This window comes from Ascaphus truei, unplaced genomic scaffold, assembly GCF_040206685.1.
Source record: "Ascaphus truei isolate aAscTru1 unplaced genomic scaffold, aAscTru1.hap1 HAP1_SCAFFOLD_849, whole genome shotgun sequence".
Classification (NCBI taxonomy): Eukaryota; Metazoa; Chordata; class Amphibia; order Anura; family Ascaphidae; genus Ascaphus; species Ascaphus truei.
In genome coordinates, this window is record NW_027457187.1 from 19,009 (window position 1) to 43,749 (window position 24,741).

The 24,741-nt window shown below is 51.2% G+C and overlaps 1 protein-coding gene across 1 annotated transcript in view; it reads right to left on the reverse strand.

Annotated features, from left to right (window-relative positions):
- Window positions 1–2,473: 2,473 nt before the first annotated feature.
- The window catches only part of LOC142486415 (T-cell leukemia homeobox protein 3-like), a 126,363-nt gene continuing 104,095 nt past the window's right edge, over window positions 2,474–24,741 (reverse strand). Inside the window, exon 3 of the mRNA XM_075585004.1 lies at window positions 2,474–3,232. Coding sequence (XP_075441119.1) covers window positions 3,043–3,232 — 190 coding nt within the window. The 3' untranslated portion in view covers window positions 2,474–3,042. The remainder of the gene's footprint in view (window positions 3,233–24,741) is intronic.

Below are 24,741 nucleotides of genomic sequence, written 5' to 3' on the forward strand. Positions count from 1 at the left end.
GAAACGACACAATGTCTGTACATGTAACTCCAATAAAAATTTTAAGTTGAAAAAAAAAAAGTGTCTGCAAGAGTTAATTTTGGAGGTGAAGATTGGAGGAAGATCTGGACTCTGCATTACAACTTTGCCGCTGTGAGACATTAACTTTTAACATCTGTGATTTATTTGTACACTTTTATCCTCCAGTACTTTGGAACTCTCTCCACCTGCATCTCACTATGCCCTCCCTCCTGCATCTCACTATGCCCTCCCTATTTCTTTTTCTGTTGTCTGCTTCCTCAATCCTTTGTGAGCATTTCTGTTCTCTACAACATCCCCACTCCCCACTGCACCATTATTTATACACCCCTCTACCAACAACTTCTTTACCCCTCAATAAAAAACACCCACACAAATCCTCTATTCACACCCTCTATCTACTCCTTCCTGCTGCTGGGGATCTCCCCTAAGCCTGAAGCCAGACATACACACCCATGCCTCCCTGCCATCTCTTCCCCTGTAAATGGTGTTAACCTTTTCATTTAACACTGACCTTCCTTAAATTTTACCCCACAAATCAAGCACCCCAATAGCCGGCACTCATGGCTACTGTCCCACACTCAGTCACTCCTACCACCCATTGTGACCAAGCGCTGCCATCTACAGCACTTATTCCCTCACCTGCTGTCTCTGTAAGTCTCCCATTAAACCTTTTAGATTGTAAGCTCTTCGGGGCAGGGATTTCCTTTCCTATTGTCTGATTTTGCTGCACTTATTGTATAATTATTGTGAAGATTGAGATAATGTGAGTGGCTATCATCACCTCCATTTTGGCCTAAACCACCATTTTCTGAGTGTTTACTATATGAATGTTTATTTGTCTCATTCGTGAATGAATGAATGAACTGTGAATGTTTGAATCTGAAGAGTATCGGTCCTGGATATAACTAACCCTTTTGTAATTCCTAACAGGCAGGCAAGAATTGAAATAGCATTCGTAAGCAATTTCTCCTAAGATATTCCTGCTGACCATAGTGTAGTTGTTATCTGACAGCTACAATACACATACAGGGCTGAACACAGTAACTCCCTTATGTCACAGGGTTGGGAGGCCCACATTATGGTAAATTATCGATAAGAATATAGCAATGTAAAGCATATTTAGGCATCAGCAAATATATTTTTTGCATGTCATCATATCATCATTTATCTATAAGCCAGCCCCCTTAAGGGGTGTATTACTCATTTTGAAATGTATAAAAATGTGATACTAAGCAATATGTTTTCAGAGGCCTGAGTTCTTTCTTTGAACTCTTGTCTCCCAATTGTGCCTTGGTACAGATAAACTCATGTGTTACTTTGAACCCTTGTCTCATTGATTTTATTTCTACGCTTTGACATTATAATTCCCTGTACTGTATTCTTTGTGAAGCGCTGAGTGCACTTTTGGCGCTATATAAATAAAGACATACAATACAATACAAATGTTGGAGCAAGCCAAATGGCAACCATATGCAATACTGGACAGTTATCCTTAAAGCATTTTTTGTTTAAGAATAAAAGGAGGGACTGTGAAAGTGTGATACTGTATGAAGCCCGTGTAGGGGGGTGCACTAGGATCTATGCAACCATTTTGTTTCTCTCTGTTTGTCCTCCATCTTGTTTTTTATGTAGTTATGAAAGAAGGATGAATGAGTTTTGACCTCTGTGATTTTGCTCTTCTGTAAGTCCTAGATTCCCTTGTGGTCTTTCTCCCTGCTGAAACTAATTTGCTAGATGCAGGTGCAAGGGGTTGGGGGGGGGGGGGGGACAGAATGCAGAGCCAGTTTGAGATAAGAACTATTCCTATGTAAAACTCCCATTTGTGTTGGTGAATGTTTTTTCAAAATAATTGGAAGTTAGGAGCGGAAAAGATAAGAACCTGCTTCTCCCGCTTTTCCTTATTTTTAATTAACAACCCTAACTAAGGAATGTGATAATTGGTTTGACAGGAAATATCACCCCGAGGTGAGCTGAAGTGCAGAGGTTATGTATTAAAACCCTGTATTTCCTGATATTGGTTAGGTACTTGTAGCATTAAAGGTCAACCTCTCCTGGAGGGGCGTATTATTATAATTTTCTATAGTAATAAGCCAGCCCATCTAGGGGCGTGTATTATACCTCAGCAGTGTATAAAGAGTTTGTGTTTTTGCTGTATGTCAGAAGAGCTTTTGCCTTGAGCTCTCCTCCGTGTATACTCGTACTGAAGTAAACTCTTACTTGATTAACTCTGAAAAATAATGAACCCAATAACCATTGAATTTTTTTCGCATTCACACTGTAAAAAGATTCACCTGAGATTCCATCTAAGAACTTTCCTGTAAGCAGATGTAGCATCGTAACTAAGTAAGTGTATTTTCGTAGTATTTTGTAAATCAATCTATGCATGTTCATTCTGTAAATAAACCACAATTTATTTTATCTCACGTTTTGCTCAAGCAAATGATCTGGGTATTTTTGTGTTAAATGCATTGGTCTCCCGTGACAGTGTCCTGTGTCCCTGTGCAGGTCTCTGGGTGTGCCCCGTGTCCCTGTGCAGGTCTCTGGGTGTGTCCCGTGTCCCTGTGCAGGTCTCTGGGGGTCTCGTCTCCCTGTCCAGGTCTCTGGGTGTGTCCCTGTGCAGGTCTCTGGTGGTCCAGTGTCCCTGTGCAGGTCTCTGGGGGTCCCGTTTCCCTGTGTAGGTCTCCGGGGGTCCCGTGTCCCTGTGCCGATCTCTGGGGGTCCCATGTCACTGTGCAGGTCTCTGGGGGTCCCATGTCCCTGTGCAGGTCTCTGGGGGTCCAGTACAGCTCCAGTGTCTGATGTTGCGGTTCAGCTGTTTGAGGGCTCCCTTCCCTCAGTTCAGCATCCAAACACAGTGGGTCTGTCACAAACAGGGGGTCATCTGGTGCTGTCACACGTAGTGGGTCCCCTGGCTGTATCATACGTTGTGGTTCCCATGGCGGTGTCACACGTTGTGGGTCCCTGGCTGTCACATGTTGTGGGTCCCTAGCTGTGTCACAGGTTGTGGGTCCCCTGGCGGTTTCACACGTTGGGACATTCCTCCGCCCAGGGCTGCAGATTTTGCAGGGCGCAGAGGGATGAGTTGTGCGCACACAGAGGGTCCCGGGGCAGTGACTGTGCCAGGCTCTTCTGGAATGCCTCCTGCTGGAGCTGCAGCATCATACGACTGGTCTGCTGGCGCTCAGACTCCCGCTCCTCCGCTGTCTGACGCCTGGGGAGACGGGTAGGGACACAGTCATACAGTGATAAAGTGAACCAGTGATACAATGACACAGTAACACAGTGATAAAGTGAACCAGTGATACAATGACACAGTAACACAGTGATAAAGTGATAAAGTGAATCAGTGATACAGTGATAAAGTGATAAAGTGAATCAGTGATACAATGACACAGTAACACAGTGATAAAGTGATAAAGTGAATCAGTAACACAGTGATAAAGTGATAAAGTGAATCAGTGATACAATGACACAGTAACACAGTGATAAAGTGATAAAGTGAATCAGTAACACAATGACAAAGTGATAGGATCCCAGTGACCCAGTGACACAGTCTCCCAGTGACACAGTCTCCCAGTGACCCAGTGACCCAGTGACACAGTCTCCCAGTGACACAGTCTCCCAGTGACACAGTCTCCCAGTGACCCAGTCTCCCAGTGATACCGTCTCCCAGTGACACAGTCTCCCAGTGACACAGTCTCCCAGTGACACAGTCTCCCAGTGATACAGTCTCCCAGTGATACAGTCTCCCAGTGACACAGTCTCCCAGTGATACAGTCTCCCAGTGACCCAGTCTCCCAGTGACACAGTCTCCCAGTGACACAAACTCCCAGTGATACAGTCTCCCAGTGACACAGTCTCCCAGTGACACAGTCTCCCAGTGACACAGTCTCCCAGTGATACAGTCTCCCAGTGACACAGTCTCCCAGTGATACAGTCTCCCAGTGACACAGTCTCCCAGTGATACAGTCTCCCAGTGACACAGTCTCCCAGTGATACAGTCTCCCAGTGACCCAGTCTCCCAGTGATACAGTCTCCCAGTGATACAGTCTCCCAGTGACACAGTCTCCCAGTGACACAGTCTCCCAGTGACACAGTCTCCCAGTGATACAGTCTCCCAGTGATACAGTCTCCCAGTGACACAGTCTCCCAGTGACACAGTCTCCCAGTGATACAGTCTCCCAGTGACACAGTCTCCCAGTGACACAGTCTCCCAGTGACACAGTCTCCCAGTGACACAGTCTCCAAGTGACACAACCACCCAGTGATACAGTCTCCCAGTGACACAGTCTCCCAGTGATACAGTCTCCCAGTGACACAGTCTCCCAGTGACCCAGTCTCCCAGTGACACAGTCTCCCAGTGACACAGTCTCCCAGTGACACAGTCTCCCAGTGACACAGTCTCCAAGTGACACAACCACCCAGTGATACAGTCTCCCAGTGACACAGTCTCCCAGTGATACAGTCTCCCAGTGACACAGTCTCCCAGTGACACAGTCTCCCAGTGATACAGTCTCCCAGTGACACAGTCTCCCAGTGACACAGTCTCCCAGTGATACAGTCTCCCAGTGACACAGTCTCCCAGTGACACAGTCTCCAAGTGACACAACCACCCAGTGATACAGTCTCCCAGTGACACAGTCTCCCAGTGATACAGTCTCCCAGTGACACAGTCTCCCAGTGACACAGTCTCCCAGTGATACAGTCTCCCAGTGATACAGTCTCCCAGTGACACAGTCTCCCAGTGACACTGTCTCCCAGTGACACAGTCTCCCAGTGACACAGTCTCCCAGTGACACAGTCTCCCAGTGATACAGTCTCCCAGTGATACAGTCTCCTAGTGACACAGTGATACAGTCTCCCAGTGACACAGTCTCCCAGTGACACAGTCTCCCAGTGACACAGTCTCCCAGTGACACAGTCTCCCAGTGATACAGTCTCCCAGTGACACAGTCTCCCAGTGACCCAGTCTCCCAGTGATACAGTCTCCCAGTGATACAGTCTCCCAGTGACACAGTCTCCCAGTGACACAGTCTCCCAGTGACACAGTCTCCCAGTGATACAGTCTCCCAGTGACACAGTCTCCCAGTGATACAGTCTCCCAGTGACACAGTCTCCCAGTGACACAGTCTCCCAGTGACACAGTCTCCCAGTGACACAGTCTCCCAGTGATACAGTCTCCCAGTGACACAGTCTCCCAGTGACACAGTGATACAGTCTCCCAGTGACACAGTCTCCCAGTGATACAGTCTCCCAGTGACACAGTCTCCCAGTGATACAGTCTCCCAGTGACACAGTCTCCCAGTGATACAGTCTTCCAGGGACACAGTCTCCCAGTGATACAGTGATACAGTCTCCCAGTGACACAGTCTCCCAGTGATACAGTCTCCCAGTGATACAGTCTCCCAGTGACACAGTCTCCCAGTGACACAGTCTCCAAGTGACACAACCACCCAGTGATACAGTCTCCCAGTGACACAGTCTCCCAGTGATACAGTCTCCCAGTGACACAGTCTCCCAGTGACACAGTCTCCCAGTGATACAGTCTCCCAGTGATACAGTCTCCCAGTGACACAGTCTCCCAGTGACACAGTCTCCCAGTGACACAGTCTCCCAGTGACACAGTCTCCCAGTGACACAGTCTCCCAGTGATACAGTCTCCTAGTGACACAGTGATACAGTCTCCCAGTGACACAGTCTCCCAGTGACACAGTCTCCCAGTGACACAGTCTCCCAGTGACACAGTCTCCCAGTGATACAGTCTCCCAGTGACACAGTCTCCCAGTGACACAGTCTCCCAGTGATACAGTCTCCCAGTGACACAGTCTCCCAGTGACACAGTGACACAGTCTCCCAGTGACACAGTCTCCCAGTGACACAGTCTCCCAGTGATACAGTCTCCCAGTGATACAGTCTCCCAGTGATACAGTCTCCCAGTGATACAGTCTCCCAGTGACACAGTCTCCCAGTGACACAGTCTCCCAGTGACACAGTCTCCCAGTGACACAGTCTCCCAGTGACAAAGTCTCCCAGTGACACAGTCTCCCAGTGATACAGTCTCCCAGTGATACAGTCTCCCAGTGACACAGTCTCCCAGTGACACAGTCTCCCAGTGATACAGTCTCCCAGTGACACAGTCTCCCAGTGATACAGTCTCCCAGTGACACAGTCTCCCAGTGATACAGTCACCCAGTGATACAGTCTTCCAGGGACACAGTCTCCCAGTGATACAGTCTCCCAGTGATACAGTCTCCCAGTGACACAGTCTCCCAGTGATACAGTGATACAGTGATACAGTCTCACAGTGACACAGTCTCCCAGTGATACAGTCTCCCAGTGATACAGTCTCCCAGTGACACAGTCTCCCAGTGACACAGTCTCCCAGTGACACAGTCTCCCAGTGACACAGTCTCCAAGTGACACAACCACCCAGTGATACAGTCTCCCAGTGACACAGTCTCCCAGTGATACAGTCTCCCAGTGACACAGTCTCCAAGTGACACAACCACCCAGTGATACAGTCTCCCAGTGACACAGTCTCCAAGTGACACAACCACCCAGTGATACAGTCTCCCAGTGACACAGTCTCCCAGTGACACAGTCTCCCAGTGACACAGTCTCCCAGTGATACAGTCTCCCAGTGACACAGTCTCCCAGTGATACAGTCTCCCAGTGACACAGTCTCCCAGTGATACAGTCTTCCAGGGACACAGTCTCCCAGTGATACAGTCTCCCAGTGACACAGTCTCCCAGTGATACAGTCTCCCAGTGACACAGTCTCCCAGTGATACAGTCTTCCAGGGACACAGTCTCCCAGTGATACAGTCTCCCAGGGACACAGTCTCCCAGTGATACAGTCTCCCAGTGACACAGTCTCCCAGTGACACAGTCTCCCAGTGACACAGTCTCCCAGTGATACAGTCTTCCAGGGACACAGTCTCCCAGTGATACAGTCTCCCAGTGACACAGTCACCCAGTGATACAGTCTCCCAGTGATACAGTCTCCCAGTGACACAGTCTCCCAGTGACACAGTCTCCCAGTGACACAGTCTCCCAGTGACACAGTCTCCCAGTGATACAGTCTCCCAGTGATACAGTCTCCCAGTGATACAGTCTCCCAGTGACACAGTCTCCCAGTGACACAGTCTCCCAGTGACACAGTCTCCCAGTGATACAGTCTTCCAGGGACACAGTCTCCCAGTGACACAGTCTCCCAGTGACACAGTCACCCAGTGATACAGTCTCCCAGTGATACAGTCTCCCAGTGATACAGTCTCCCAGTGACACAGTCTCCCAGTGACACAGTCTCCCAGTGACACAGTCTCCCAGTGATACAGTCTCCCAGTGACACAGTCTCCCAGTGATACAGTCTCCCAGTGATACAGTCTCCCAGTGACACAGTCTCCCAGTGATACAGTCTCCCAGTGATACAGTCTCCCAGTGATACAGTCTCCCAGTGATACAGTCTCCCAGTGACACAGTCTCCCAGTGATACAGTCTCCCAGTGATACAGTCTCCCAGTGACAGTCTCCTAGTGACACAGTCTCCCAGTGACACAGTCTCCCAGTGACACAGTCTCCCAGTGATACAGTCTCCTAGTGACACAGTCTCCCAGTGACACAGTCTCCCAGTGATACAGTCTCCCAGTGATACAGTCTCCCAGTGATACAGTCTCCCAGTGACACAGTCTCCCAGTGACACAGTCTCCCAGTGACACAGTCTCCCAGTGACACAGTCTCCCAGTGACACAGTCTCCCAGTGATACAGTCTCCCAGTGACACAGTCTCCCAGTGACACAGTCTCCCAGTGACACAGTCTCCCAGTGACACAGTCTCCCAGTGATACAGTCTCCCAGTGATACAGTCTCCCAGTGATACAGTCTCCCAGTGATACAGTCTCCCAGTGACACAGTCTCCCAGTGACACAGTCTCCCAGTGACACAGTCTCCCAGTGATACAGTCTCCCAGTGATACAGTCTCCCAGTGACACAGTCTCCCAGTGACACAGTCTCCCAGTGACACAGTCTCCCAGTGATACAGTCTCCCAGTGACACAGTCTCCCAGTGACACAGTCTCCCAGTGACACAGTCTCCCAGTGACACAGTCTCCCAGGGACACAGTGATACAGTCTCCCAGTGACACAGTCTCCCAGTGACACAGTCTCCCAGTGATACAGTCTCCCAGTGATACAGTCTCCCAGTGACACAGTCTCCCAGTGACACAGTCTCCCAGTGACACAGTCTCCCAGTGATACAGTCTCCCAGGGACACAGTCTCCCAGTGACACAGTGATACAGTCTCCCAGTTATACAGCCACCCAGTGATACAGTCTCCCAGTGACACAGTGATACAGTCTCCCAGTGATACAGTCTCCCAGTGACACAGTCTCCCAGTGACACAGTCTCCCAGTGATACAGTCTCCCAGTGATACAGTCTCCCAGTGATACAGTCTCCCAGTGATACAGTCTCCCAGTGATACAGTCTCCCAGTGATACAGTCTCACAGTGACACAGTCTCCCAGTGATACAGTCTCCCAGTGACACAGTCTCCCAGTGACACAGTCTCCCAGTGACACAGTCTCCCAGTGACACAGTCTCCCAGTGATACAGTCTCCCAGTGATACAGTCTCCCAGTGATAGAGTCTCCCAGTGATACAGTCTCCCAGTGACACAGTCTCACAGTGACAGTGAAAGGCTTACAGTCTCCCAGTGACACAGTCTCCCAGTGACACAGTCTCCCAGTGACACAGTCTCCCAGTGATACAGTCTCCCAGTGATACAGTCTCCCAGTGACACAGTTTCCCAGTGATACAGTCTCCCAGTGATACAGTCTACCAGTGATACAGTCTCCCAGTGACACAGTCTCCCAGTGATACAGTCTCCCAGTGATACAGTTTCCCAGTGATACAGTCTCCCAGTGACACAGTCTCCCAGTGATACAGTCTCCCAGTGATACAGTCTCCCAGTGATACAGTCTCCCAGTGATACAGTCTCCCAGTGACACAGTGATACAGTCTCCCAGTGATACAGTCTCCCAGTGATACAGTCTCCCAGTGATACAGTCTCCCAGTGATACAGTCTCCCAGTGACACAGTCTCCCAGTGACACAGTCTCCCAGTGATACAGTCTCCCAGTGATACAGTCTCCCAGTGACACAGTCTCCCAGTGACACAGTCTCCCAGTGACACAGTCTCCCAGTGATACAGTCTCCCAGTGACACAGTCTCCCAGTGACACAGTCTCCCAGTGATACAGTGACACAGTCTCCCAGTGACACAGTCTCCCAGTGACACAGTCTTCCAGGGACACAGTCTCCCAGTGACACAGTGATACAGTCTCCCAGTTATACAGCCACCCAGTGATACAGTCTCCCAGTGATACAGTCTCCCAGTGATACAGTCTCCCAGTGATACAGTCTCCCAGTCACGCAGTGATACAGTCTCCCAGTGATACAGCCACCCAGTGATACAGTCTCCCAGTGACACAGTCTCCCAGTGATACAGTCTCCCAGTGATACAGTCTCCCAGTGACACAGTCTCCCAGTGATACAGTCTCCCAGTGACACAGTCTCCCAGTGATACAGTCTCCCAGTGACACAGTCTCCCAGTGATACAGTCTCCCAGTGATACAGTCTCCCAGTGACACAGTCTCCCAGTGATACAGTCTCCCAGTGACACAGTCTCCCAGTGACACAGTCTCCCAGTGATACAGTCTCCCAGTGATACAGTCTCCCAGTGACACAGTCTCCCAGTGATACAGTCTCCCAGTGACACAGTCTCCCAGTGATACAGTCTTCCAGGGACACAGTCTCCCAGTGATACAGTCTTCCAGTGACACAGTCTCCCAGTGACACAGTCTCCCAGTGACACAGTCTCCCAGTGATACAGTCTCCCAGTGACACAGTCTCCCAGTGATACAGTCTCCCAGTGATACAGTCTCCCAGTGATACAGTCTCCCAGTGACACAGTCTCCCAGTGACACAGTCTCCCAGTGATACAGTCTCCCAGTGACACAGTCTCCCAGTGATACAGTGATACAGTGATACAGTCTCCCAGTGACACAGTGATACAGTCTCCCAGTGATACAGTCTCCCAGTGATACAGTCTCCCAGTGACACAGTGATACAGTCTCCCAGTGACACAGTCTCCCAGTGACACAGTCTCCCAGTGACACAGTCTCCCAGTGACACAGTCTCCCAGTGACACAGTCTCCCAGTGATACAGTCTCCCAGTGATACCGTCTCCCAGTGATACAGTCTCCCAGTGACACAGTCTCCCAGTGACACAGTCTCCCAGTGACACAGTCTCCCAGTGACACAGTCTCCCAGTGACACAGTCTCCCCGTGATACAGTCTCCCAGTGATACAGTCTCCCAGTGACACAGTCTCCCAGTGACACAGTCTCCCAGTGACACAGTCTCCCAGTGATACAGTCTCCCAGGGACACAGTCTCCCAGTGACACAGTGATACAGTCTTTCAGTGATACAGTGACACAGTCTCCCAGTGATACAGTCTCCCAGTGACACAGTGAAAGTCTCTCAGTCTCCCAGTGACACAGTCTCACAGTCTCACAGTAACAGTGAAAGGCTTACAGTCTCCCAATGACACAGTCTCACAGTGACACAGTCTCACAGTGACACAGTCTCCCAGTGACACAGTGATACAGTCTCCCAGTGATACAGTCTCCCAGTGATACAGTGATACAGTCTCCCAGTGATACAGTCTCCCAGTGACACAGTGATACAGTCTCCCAGTGACACAGTCTCCCAGTGACACAGTGATACAGTCTCCAGTGATACAGTCTCCCAGTGACACAGTCTCCCAGTGACACAGTCTCCCAGTGATACAGTCTCCCAGTGACACAGTCTCACAGTGACACAGTGATACAGTCTCCCAGTGATACAGTCTCCCAGTGATACAGTCTCCCAGTGATACAGTCTCCCAGTGACACAGTCTCCCAGTGATACAGTCTCCCAGTGATACAGTCTCCCAGTGATACAGTCTCCCAGTGATACAGTCTCCCAGTGATACAGTCTCCCAGTGATACAGTCTCCCAGTGATACAGTCTCCCAGTGATACAGTCTCCTAGTGATACAGTCTCCCAGTGACACAGTCTCCCAGTGACACAGTCTCCCAGTGATACAGTCTCCCAGTGACACAGTCTCCCAGTGATACAGTCTCCCAGTGACACAGTCTCCCAGTGACACAGTCTCCCAGTGACACAGTCTCCCAGTGATACAGTCTCCCAGTGACAAAGTCTCCCAGTGACACAGTCTTCCAGGGACACAGTATCCCAGTGACACAGTCTCCCAGTTATACAGCCACCCAGTGATACAGTCTCCCAGTGATACAGTCTCCCAGTGATACAGTCTCCCAGTGATACAGTCTCCCAGTGATACAGTCTCCCAGTGATACAGTCTCCCAGTGACACAGTCTCCCAGTGACACAGTCTCCCAGTGACACAGTCTCCCAGTGATACAGTCTCCCAGTGATACAGTCTCCCAGTGATACAGTCTCCCAGTGACACAGTCTCCCAGTGACACAGTCTCCCAGTGATACAGTCTCCCAGTGACACAGTCTCCCAGTGACACAGTCTCCCAGTGACACAGTCTCCCAGTGACACAGTCTCCCAGTGACACAGTCTCCCAGTGACACAGTCTCCCAGTGATACAGTGACACAGTCTCCCAGTGACACAGTCTCCCAGTGACACAGTGATACAGTCTCCCAGTTATACAGCCACCCAGTGATACAGTATCCCAGTGACACAGTCTCCCAGTGATACAGTCTTCCAGGGACACAGTCTTCCAGGGACACAGTCTCCCAGTGACACAGTCTCCCAGTGATACAGTCTCCCAGTGACACAGTGATACAGTCTCCCAGTGATACAGTCTCCCAGTGATACAGTCTCCCAGTGACACAGTGATACAGTCTCCCAGTGATACAGTCTCCCAGTGATACAGTCTCCCAGTGACACAGTGATACAGTCTCCCAGTGATACAGTCTCCCAGTGATACAGTCTCCCAGTGATACAGTCTCCCAGTGATACAGTCTCCCAGTGATACAGTCTCCCAGTGATACAGTCTCCCAGTGACACAGTCTCCCAGTGACACAGTCTCCCAGTGACACAGTCTCCCAGTGACACAGTCTCCCAGTGACACAGTCTCCCAGTGATACAGTCTCCCAGTGACACAGTCTCCCAGTGACACAGTCTCCCAGTGACACAGTCTCCCAGTGATACAGTCTTCCAGGGACACAGTCTCCCAGTGATACAGTCTTCCAGTGACACAGTCTCCCAGTGACACAGTCTCCCAGTGACACAGTCTCCCAGTGATACAGTCTCCCAGTGACACAGTCTCCCAGTGACACAGTCTCCCAGTGACACAGTCTCCCAGTGACACAGTCTTCCAGGGACACAGTCTCCCAGTGACACAGTCTCCCAGTGATACAGTCTCCCAGTGACACAGTGATACAGTCTCCCAGTGACACAGTGATACAGTCTCCCAGTGATACAGTCTCCCAGTGACACAGTCTCCCAGTGATACAGTCTCCCAGTGACACAGTCTCCCAGTGATACAGTCTCCCAGTGATACAGTCTCCCAGTGACACAGTCTCCCAGTGACACAGTCTCCCAGTGACACAGTCTCCCAGTGATACAGTCTCCCAGTGATACAGTCTCCCAGTGATACAGTCTCCCAGTGACACAGTCTCCCAGTGATACAGTCTCCCAGTGATACAGTCTCCCAGTGACACAGTCTCCCAGTGATACAGTCTCCCAGTGATACAGTCTCCCAGTGACACAGTCTCCCAGTGACACAGTCTCCCAGTGACACAGTCTCCCAGTGATACAGTCTCCCAGTGACACAGTCTCCCAGTGACACAGTCTCCCAGTGATACAGTCTCCCAGTGACACAGTCTCCCAGTGACACAGTCTCCCAGTGATACAGTCTCCCAGTGACACAGTCTCCCAGTGATACAGTCTCCCAGTGATACAGTCTCCCAGTGATACAGTCTCCCAGTGATACAGTCTCCCAGTGACACAGTCTCCCAGTGACACAGTCTCCCAGTGATACAGTCTCCCAGTGACACAGTCTCCCAGTGACACAGTCTCCCAGTGATACAGTCTCCCAGTGATACAGTCTCCCAGTGACACAGTCTCCCAGTGACACAGTCTCCCAGTGATACAGTCTCCCAGTGACACAGTCTCCCAGTGATACAGTCTCCCAGTGATACAGTCTCCCAGTGATACAGTCTCCCAGTGACACAGTCTCCCAGTGATACAGTCTTCCAGTGACACAGTGATACAGTCTCCCAGTGACACAGTGATACAGTCTCCCAGTGATACAGTCTCCCAGTGATACAGTCTCCCAGTGACACAGTCTCCCAGTGATACAGTCTCCCAGTGACACAGTTTCCCAGTGATACAGTCTCCCAGTGATACAGTCTCCCAGTGTTACAGTCTCCCAGTGACACAGTCTCCCAGTGACACCGTCTCCCAGTGACACAGTCTCCCAGTGACACAGTCTCCCAGTGACACAGTCTCCCAGTGATACAGTCTCCCAGTGACACAGTCTCCCAGTGACACAGTCTCCCAGTGACACAGTCTCCCAGTGATACAGTCTCCCAGTGATACAGTCTCCCAGTGATACAGTCTCCCAGTGACACAGTCTTCCAGGGACACAGTCTCCCAGTGACACAGTCTCCCAGTGACACAGTCTCCCAGTGACACAGTCTCCCAGTGACACAGTCTCCCAGTGATACAGTCTCCCAGTGATACAGTCTCCCAGTGATACAGTCTCCCAGTGATACAGTCTCCCAGTGACACAGTCTTCCAGGGACACAGTCTCCCAGTGACACAGTCTCCCAGTGATACAGTCTTCCAGTGACACAGTGATACAGTCTCCCAGTGACACAGTGATACAGTCTCCCAGTGATACAGTCTCCCAGTGATACAGTCTCCCAGTGACACAGTCTCCCAGTGATACAGTCTCCCAGTGACACAGTTTCCCAGTGATACAGTCTCCCAGTGATACAGTCTCCCAGTGTTACAGTCTCCCAGTGACACAGTCTCCCAGTGACACAGTCTCCCAGTGACACAGTCTCCCAGTGACACAGTCTCCCAGTGACACAGTCTCCCAGTGATACAGTCTCCCAGTGATACAGTCTCCCAGTGATACAGTCTCCCAGTGATACAGTCTCCCAGTGATACAGTCTCCCAGTGACACAGTCTCCCAGTGACACAGTCTCCCAGTGATACAGTCTTCCAGTGACACAGTCTCCCAGTGACACAGTCTCCCAGTGACACAGTCTCCCAGTGACACAGTCTCCCAGTGATACAGTCTTCCAGTGACACAGTGATACAGTCTCCCAGTGACACAGTGATACAGTCTCCCAGTGATACAGTCTCCCAGTGACACAGTCTCCCAGTGACACAGTCTCCCAGTGATACAGTCTCCCAGTGATACAGTTTCCCAGTGATACAGTCTCCCAGTGTTACAGTCTCCCAGTGACACAGTCTCCCAGTGACACAGTCTCCCAGTGACACAGTCTCCCAGTGACACAGTCTCCCAGTGACACAGTCTCCCAGTGACACAGTGACACAGTCTCCCAGTGACACAGTGATACAGTCTCCCAGTGATACAGTCTCCCAGGGACACAGTCTCCCAGTGACACAGTGATACAGTCTCTCAGTGACACAGTGACACAGTCTCCCAGTGACACAGTCTCACAGTCTCACATTCACAGTGAAAGGCTTACAGTCTCCCAGTGATACAGTCTCCCAGTGATACAGTCTCCCAGTGATACAGTCTCCCAGTGATACAGTCTCCCAGTGATACAGTCTCCCAGTGATACAGTCTCCCAGTGACACAGTCTCCCAGTGACACAGTCTCCCAGTGACACAGTCTCCCAGTGATACAGTCTCCCAGTGATACAGTCTCCCAGTGACACAGTCTCCCAGTGATACAGTCTTCCAGGGACACAGTGATACAGTCTCCCAGTGACACAGTGATACAGTCTCCCAGTGACACAGTGATACAGTCTCCCAGTGACACAGTCTCCCAGTGACCCAGTCTCCCAGTGACACAGTCTCCCAGGGACACAGTCTCCCAGTGACACAGTCTCCCAGTGACACAGTCTCCCAGTGATACAGTCTCCCAGTGACACAGTCTCCCAGTGACACAGTCTCCCAGTGATACAGTCTCCCAGTGATACAGTCTCCCAGTGATACAGTCTCCCAGTGACACAGTCTCCCAGTGACACAGTCTCCCAGTGACACAGTCTCCCAGTGACACAGTCTCCCAGTGATACAGTCTCCCAGTGATACAGTCTCCCAGTGACACAGTCTCCCAGTGACACAGTCTCCCAGTGACACAGTCTCCCAGTGATACAGTCTCCCAGTGATACAGTCTCCCAGTGACACAGTCTCCTAGTGACACAGTCTCCCAGTGACACAGTCTCCCAGTGACACAGTCTCCCAGTGACACAGTCTCCCAGTGACACAGTCTCCCAGTGATACAGTCTCCCAGTGACACAGTCTCCCAGTGACACAGTCTCTCAGTGACACAGTGACACAGTCTCCCAGTGACACAGTGATACAGTCTCCCAGTGATACAGTCTCCCAGGGACACAGTCTCCCAGTGACACAGTGATACAGTCTCTCAGTGACACAGTGACACAGTCTCCCAGTGACACAGTCTCACAGTCTCACATTCACAGTGAAAGGCTTACAGTCTCCCAGTGATACAGTCTCCCAGTGATACAGTCTCCCAGTGATACAGTCTCCCAGTGATACAGTCTCCCAGTGATACAGTCTCCCAGTGATACAGTCTCCCAGTGACACAGTCTCCCAGTGACACAGTCTCCCAGTGACACAGTCTCCCAGTGATACAGTCTCCCAGTGATACAGTCTCCCAGTGACACAGTCTCCCAGTGATACAGTCTTCCAGGGACACAGTGATACAGTCTCCCAGTGACACAGTGATACAGTCTCCCAGTGACACAGTGATACAGTCTCCCAGTGATACAGTCTCCCAGTGACACAGTCTCCCAGTGATACAGTCTCCCAGTGACACAGTCTCCCAGTGACACAGTCTCCCAGTGATACAGTCTCCCAGTGACACAGTCTCCCAGTGATACAGTCTCCCAGTGACACAGTCTCCCAGTGACACAGTCTCCCAGTGACACAGTCTCCCAGTGATACAGTCTCCCAGTGATACAGTCTCCCAGTGACACAGTCTCCCAGTGATACAGTCTTCCAGGGACACAGTGATACAGTCTCCCAGTGACACAGTGATACAGTCTCCCAGTGACACAGTGATACAGTCTCCCAGTGATACAGTCTCCCAGTGACACAGTCTCCCAGTGATACAGTCTCCCAGTGATACAGTCTCCCAGTGATACAGTCTCCCAGTGATACAGTCTCCCAGTGACACAGTCTCCCAGTGACACAGTCTCCCAGTGACACAGTCTCCCAGTGACACAGTCTCCCAGTGACACAGTCTCCCAGTGACACAGTCTCCCAGTGATACAGTCTCCCAGTGACACAGTCTCCCAGTGACACAGTCTCTCAGTGACACAGTGACACAGTCTCCCAGTGACACAGTGATACAGTCTCCCAGTGATACAGTCTCCCAGGGACACAGTCTCCCAGTGACACAGTGATACAGTCTCTCAGTGACACAGTGACACAGTCTCCCAGTGACACAGTCTCACAGTCTCACATTCACAGTGAAAGGCTTACAGTCTCCCAGTGATACAGTCTCCCAGTGATACAGTCTCCCAGTGATACAGTCTCCCAGTGATACAGTCTCCCAGTGATACAGTCTCCCAGTGATACAGTCTCCCAGTGACACAGTCTCCCAGTGACACAGTCTCCCAGTGACACAGTCTCCCAGTGATACAGTCTCCCAGTGATACAGTCTCCCAGTGACACAGTCTCCCAGTGATACAGTCTTCCAGGGACACAGTGATACAGTCTCCCAGTGACACAGTGATACAGTCTCCCAGTGACACAGTGATACAGTCTCCCAGTGATACAGTCTCCCAGTGACACAGTCTCCCAGTGATACAGTCTCCCAGTGACACAGTCTCCCAGTGACACAGTCTCCCAGTGATACAGTCTCCCAGTGACACAGTCTCCCAGTGATACAGTCTCCCAGTGACACAGTCTCCCAGTGACACAGTCTCCCAGTGACACAGTCTCCCAGTGATACAGTCTCCCAGTGATACAGTCTCCCAGTGACACAGTCTCCCAGTGATACAGTCTTCCAGGGACACAGTGATACAGTCTCCCAGTGACACAGTGATACAGTCTCCCAGTGACACAGTGACACAGTCTCCTAGTGACACAGTCTCCCAGTGACACAGTCTCCCAGTGACACAGTCTCCCAGTGATACAGTCTCCCAGTGATACAGTCTCCCAGTGATACAGTCTCCCAGTGATACAGTCTCCCAGTGACACAGTCTCCCAGTGACACAGTCTCCCAGTGACACAGTCTCCCAGTGATACAGTCTCCCAGTGATACAGTCTCCCAGTGACACAGTCTCCCAGTGATACAGTCTTCCAGTGATACAGTCTCCCAGTGACACAGTGACACAGTCTCCCAGTGACACAGTCTCCCAGTGATACAGTCTCCCAGTGACACAGTCTCCCAGTGATACAGTCTCCCAGTGATACAGTCTCCCAGTGATACAGTCTCCCAGTGATACAGTCTCCCAGTGACACAGTGATACAGTCTCCCAGTGATACAGTCTCCCAGTGACACAGTCTCCCAGTGACACAGTCTCCCAGTGACACAGTCTCCCAGTGATACAGTCTCCCAGGGACACAGTCTCCCAGTGACACAGTGATACAGTCTCCCAGTGATACAGTCTCCCAGTGATACAGTCTCCCAGTGACACAGTGATACAGTCTCCCAGTGACACAGTCTCCCAGTGATACAGTCTCCCAGTGACACAGTCTCCCAGTGACACAGTCTCCCAGTGATACAGTCTCCCAGTGATACAGTCTCCCAGTGATACAGTCTCCCAGTGATACAGTCTCCCAGTGATACAGTCTCCCAGTGATACAGTCTCACAGTGACACAGTCTCCCAGTGATACAGTCTCCCAGTGACACAGTCTCCCAGTGACACAGTCTCCCAGTGACACAGTCTCCCAGTGACACAGTCTCCCAGTGATACAGTCTCCCAGTGATACAGTCTCCCAGTGATACAGTCTCCCAGTGATACAGTCTCCCAGTGACACAGTGATACAGTCTCCCAGTGACACAGTCTCACAGTGACAGTGAAAGGCTTACAGTCTCCCAGTGACACAGTCTCCCAGTGACACAGTCTCCCAGTGACACAGTCTCCCAGTGACACAGTCTCCCAGTGACACAGTCTCCCAGTGATACAGTCTCCCAGTGACACAGTCTCCCAGTGACACAGTCTCCCAGTGACACAGTCTCCCAGTGACACAGTCTCCCAGTGATACAGTCTCCCAGTGATACAGTCTCCCAGTGACACAGTCTCCCAGTGATACAGTCTCCCAGTGATACAGTCTCCCAGTGACACAGTTTCCCAGTGATACAGTCTCCCAGTGATACAGTCTACCAGTGATACAGTCTCCCAGTGACACAGTGATACAGTCTCCCAGTGACACAGTGATACAGTCTCCCAGTGATACAGTCTCCCAGTGACGCAGTGATACAGTCTCCCAGTGATACAGTCTCCCAGTGATACAGTCTCCCAGTGATACAGTCTCCCAGTGATACAGTCTCCCAGTGATACAGTCTCCCAGTGACACAGTGATACAGTCTCCCAGTGACACAGTCTCCCAGTGACACAGTGATACAGTCTCCCAGTGACACAGTCTCACAGTGACAGTGAAAGGCTTACAGTCTCCCAGTGACACAGTCTCCCAGTGACACAGTCTCCCAGTGACACAGTCTCCCAGTGACACAGTCTCCCAGTGACACAGTCTCCCAGTGACACAGTCTCCCAGTGATACAGTCTCCCAGTGATACAGTCTCCCAGTGACACAGTTTCCCAGTGATACAGTCTCCCAGTGATACAGTCTACCAGTGATACAGTCTCCCAGTGACACAGTGATACAGTCTCCCAGTGACACAGTGATACAGTCTCCCAGTGATACAGTCTCCCAGTGACGCAGTGATACAGTCTCCCAGTGATACAGTCTCCCAGTGATACAGTCTCCCAGTGATACAGTCTCCCAGTGATACAGTCTCCCAGTGACACAGTGATACAGTCTCCCAGTGATACAGTCTCCCAGTGACGCAGTGATACAGTCTCCCAGTGATACAGTCTCCCAGTGATACAGTCTCCCAGTGATACAGTCTCCCAGTGATACAGTCTCCCAGTGATACAGTCTCCCAGTGACACAGTGATACAGTCTCCCAGTGATACAGTCTCCCAGTGACGCAGTGATACAGTCTCCCAGTGATACAGTCTCCCAGTGATACAGTCTCCCAGTGATACAGTCTCCCAGTGACGCAGTGATACAGTCTCCCAGTGATACAGTCTCCCAGTGATACAGTCTCCCAGTGATACAGTCTCCCAGTGATACAGTCTCCCAGTGTTACAGTCTCCCAGTGATACAGTCTCCCAGTGACACAGTCTCCCAGTGACACAGTCTCCCAGTGACACAGTCTCCCAGTGACACAGTCTCCCAGTGATACAGTCTCCCAGTGACACAGTCTCCCAGTGATACAGTCTCCCAGTGATACAGTCTCCCAGTGATACAGTCTCCCAGTGATACAGTCTCCCAGTGACACAGTCTCACAGTGACAGTGAAAGGCTTACAGTCTCCCAGTGACACAGTCTCCCAGTGATACAGTCTCCCAGTGACGCAGTGATACAGTCTCCCAGTGATACAGTCTCCCAGTGACACAGTCTCCCAGTGATACAGTCTCCCAGTGACGCAGTGATACAGTCTCCCAGTGATACAGTCTCCCAGTGTTACAGTCTCCCAGTGATACAGTCTCCCAGTGACACAGTCTCCCAGTGATACAGTCTCCCAGTGATACAGTCTCCCAGTGACACAGTTTCCCAGTGATACAGTCTCCCAGTGATACAGTCTACCAGTGATACAGTCTCCCAGTGACACAGTGATACAGTCTCCCAGTGACACAGTGATACAGTCTCCCAGTGATACAGTCTCCCAGTGACACAGTGATACAGTCTCCCAGTGACACAGTCTCCCAGTGACGCAGTGATACAGTCTCCCAGTGATACAGTCTCCCAGTGATACAGTCTCCCAGTGATACAGTCTCCCAGTGATACAGTCTCCCAGTGATACAGTCTCCCAGTGATACAGTCTCCCAGTGATACAGTCTCCCAGTGACACAGTCTCCCAGTGACACAGACTCCCAGTGATACAGTGACACAGTCTCCCAGTGACACAGTCTCCCAGTGACACAGTCTTCCAGGGACACAGTCTCCCAGTGACACAGTGATACAGTCTCCCAGTTATACAGCCACCCAGTGATACAGTCTCCCAGTGATACAGTCTCCCAGTATTACAGTCTCCCAGTGACACAGTCTCCCAGTGACACAGTCTCCCAGTGACACAGTCTCCCAGTGATACAGTCTCCCAGTGACACAGTGATACAGTCTCCCAGTGATACAGTCTCCCAGTGATACAGTCTCCCAGTGACACAGTGATACAGTCTCCCAGTGATACAGTCTCCCAGTGATACAGTCTCCCAGTGATACAGTCTCCCAGTGACACAGTGATACAGTCTCCCAGTGATACAGTCTCCCAGTGATACAGTCTCCCAGTGACACAGTGATACAGTCTCCCAGTGATACAGTCTCCCAGTGATACAGTCTCCCAGTGATACAGTCTCCCAGTGATACAGTCTCCCAGTGAGACAGTCTCCCAGTGACACAGTCTCCCAGTGACACAGTCTCCCAGTGATACAGTCTCCCAGTGATACAGTCTTCCAGTGATACAGTCTCCCAGTGACACAGTCTCCCAGTGATACAGTCTCCCAGTGATACAGTCTCCCAGTGATACAGTCTCCCAGTGATACAGTCTCCCAGTGACACAGTCTCCCAGTGACACAGTCTCCCAGTGACACAGTCTCCCAGTGACACAGTCTCCCAGTGATACAGTCTCCCAGTGATACAGTCTCCCAGTGATACAGTCTCCCAGTGACACAGTGTCCCAGTGACACAGTGATACAGTCTCCCAGTGACACAGTCTCCCAGTGACACAGTCTCCCAGTGATACAGTCTCCCAGTGACACAGTCTCCCAGTGACACAGTCTCCCAGTGATACAGTCTCCCAGTGACACAGTCTCCCAGTGACACAGTCTCCCAGTGATACAGTCTCCCAGTGACACAGTCTCCCAGTGACACAGTCTCCCAGTGACCCAGTCTCCCAGTGATACAGTCTCCCAGTGACACAGTCTCCCAGTGACACAGTCTCCCAGTGATACAGTGACACAGTCTCCCAGTGACACAGTCTCCCAGTGACACAGTCTTCCAGGGACACAGTCTCCCAGTGACACAGTGATACAGTCTCCCAGTTATACAGCCACCCAGTGATACAGTCTCCCAGTGATACAGTCTCCCAGTGATACAGTCTCCCAGTGATACAGTCTCCCAGTGATACAGCCACCCAGTGATACAGTCTCCCAGTGACACAGTCTCCCAGTGATACAGTCTCCCAGTGATACAGTCTCCCAGTGACACAGTCTCCCAGTGATACAGTCTCCCAGTGACACAGTCTCCCAGTGATACAGTCTCCCAGTGACACAGTCTCCCAGTGATACAGTCTCCCAGTGATACAGTCTCCCAGTGACACAGTCTCCCAGTGATACAGTCTCCCAGTGACACAGTCTCCCAGTGACACAGTCTCCCAGTGATACAGTCTCCCAGTGATACAGTCTCCCAGTGACACAGTCTCCCAGTGACACAGTCTCCCAGTGACACAGTCTCCCAGTGACACAGTCTCCCAGTGACACAGTCTCCCAGTGACACAGTCTCCCAGTGACCCAGTCTCCCAGTGACACAGTCTCCCAGTGACACAGTCTCCCAGTGACACAGTCTCCCAGTGATACAGTCTCCCAGTGACACAGTCTCCCAGTGATACAGTCTCCCAGTGATACAGTCTCCCAGTGATACAGTCTCCCAGTGACACAGTCTCCCAGTGATACAGTGATACAGTGATACAGTCTCCCAGTGATACAGTCTCCCAGTGATACAGTCTCCCAGTGATACAGTCTCCCAGTGATACAGTCTCCCAGTGACACAGTCTCCCAGTGACACAGTCTCCCAGGGACACAGTCTCCCAGTGATACAGTCTCCCAGTGATACAGTCTCCCAGTGACCCAGTCTCCCAGTGACACAGTCTCCCAGTGACACAGTCTCCCAGTGACACAGTCTCCCAGTGATACAGTCTCCCAGTGACACAGTCTCCCAGTGACACAGTCTCCCAGTGACACAGTCTCCCAGTGATACAGTCTCCCAGTGACACAGTCTCCCAGTGACACAGTCTCCCAGTGACACAGTCTCCCAGTGACACAGTCTCCCAGTGACACAGTCTCCCAGTGATACAGTCTCCCAGTGATACCGTCTCCCAGTGATACAGTCTCCCAGTGACACAGTCTCCCAGTGACACAGTCTCCCAGTGACACAGTCTCCCAGTGATACAGTCTCCCAGTGATACAGTCTCCCAGTGACACAGTGACACAGTCTCCCAGTGACACAGTCTCCCAGTGACACAGTCTCCCAGTGACACAGTCTCCCAGTGACACAGTATCCCAGTGACACAGTATCCCAGTGACACAGTCTCCCAGTGACACAGTCTCCCAGTGACACAGTCTCCCAGTGATACAGTCTCCCAGTGACACAGTCTCCCAGTGACACAGTCTCCCAGTGACACAGTCTCCCAGTGATACAGTCTCCCAGGGACACAGTCTCCCAGTGACACAGTGATACAGTCTTTCAGTGATACAGTGACACAGTCTCCCAGTGACACAGTCTCACAGTCTCACATTCACAGTGAAAGGCTTACAGTCTCCCAGTGATACAGTCTCACAGTCTCACAGTAACAGTGAAAGGCTTACAGTCTCCCAGTGATACAGTCTCACAGTGATACAGTCTCCCAGTGATACAGTCTCCCAATGACACAGTCTCACAGTGACACAGTCTCACAGTGACACAGTCTCCCAGTGATACAGTCTCCCAGTGACACAGTCTCCCAGTGATACAGTCTCCCAGTGACACAGTCTCACAGTCTCACAGTCTCACAGTGACAGTGAAAGGCTTACAGTCTCCCAGTGATACAGTCTCCCAGCGACACAGTCTCACAGTGATACAGTCTCCCAGTGATACAGTCTCCCAGTGATACAGTCTCCCAGTGACACAGTCTCCCAGTGACACAGTGATACAGTCTCCCAGTGATACAGTCTCCCAGTGATACAGTCTCCCAGTGATACAGTCTCCCAGTGATACAGTCTCCCAGTGACACAGTCTCCCAGTGACACAGTCTCCCAGTGATACAGTGATACAGTCTCCCAGTGACACAGTCTCCCAGTGATACAGTCTCCCAGTGACACAGTGATACAGTCTCCCAGTGACACAGTCTCCCAGTGATACAGTCTCCCAGTGACACAGTGATACAGTCTCCCAGTGATACAGTCTCCCAGTGACACAGTGATACAGTCTCCCAGTGATACAGTCTCCCAGTGACACAGTGATACAGTCTCCCAGTGACACAGTCTCCCAGTGATACAGTCTCCCAGTGACACAGTGATACAGTCTCCCAGTGATACAGTCTCCCAGTGACACAGTGATACAGTCTCCCAGTGATACAGTCTCCCAGTGACACAGTGATACAGTCTCCCAGTGACACAGTCTCCCAGTGACACAGTGATACAGTCTCCCAGTGATACAGTCTCCCAGTGATACAGTCTCCCAGTGATACAGTCTCCCAGTGATACAGTCTCCCAGTGACACAGTCTCCCAGTGACACAGTCTCCCAGTGATACAGTCTCCCAGTGACACAGTGATACAGTCTCCCAGTGATACAGTCTCCCAGTGACACAGTCTCCCAGTGATACAGTCTCCCAGTGATACAGTCTCCCAGTGACACAGTGATACAGTCTCCCAGTGATACAGTCTCTCAGTGACACAGAGTCCCAGTGATACAGTCTCCCAGTGATACAGTCTCCCAGTGACACAGTGATACAGTCTCCCAGTGACACAGTCTCCCAGTGACACAGTGATACAGTCTCCCAGTGATACAGTCTCCCAGTGATACAGTCTCCCAGTGATACAGTCTCCCAGTGACGCAGTCTCCCAGTGATACAGTCTCCCAGTGATACAGTCTCCCAGTGACACAGTGATACAGTCTCCCAGTGATACAGTCTCTCAGTGACACAGAGTCCCAGTGATACAGTCTCCCAGTGATACAGTCTCCCAGTGACACAGTGATACAGTCTCCCAGTGACACAGTCTCCCAGTGACACAGTGATACAGTCTCCCAGTGACACAGTCTCCCAGTGATACAGTCTCCCAGTGATACAGTGATACAGTGATACAGTCTCCCAGTGATACAGTCTCCCAGTGACACAGTGATACAGTCTCCCAGTGACACAGTGATACAGTCTCCCAGTGATACAGTCTCCCAGTGATACAGTGATACAGTGATACAGTCTCCCAGTGACACAGTCTCCCAGTGACCCAGTGACACAGTCTCCCAGTGACACAGTCTCCCAG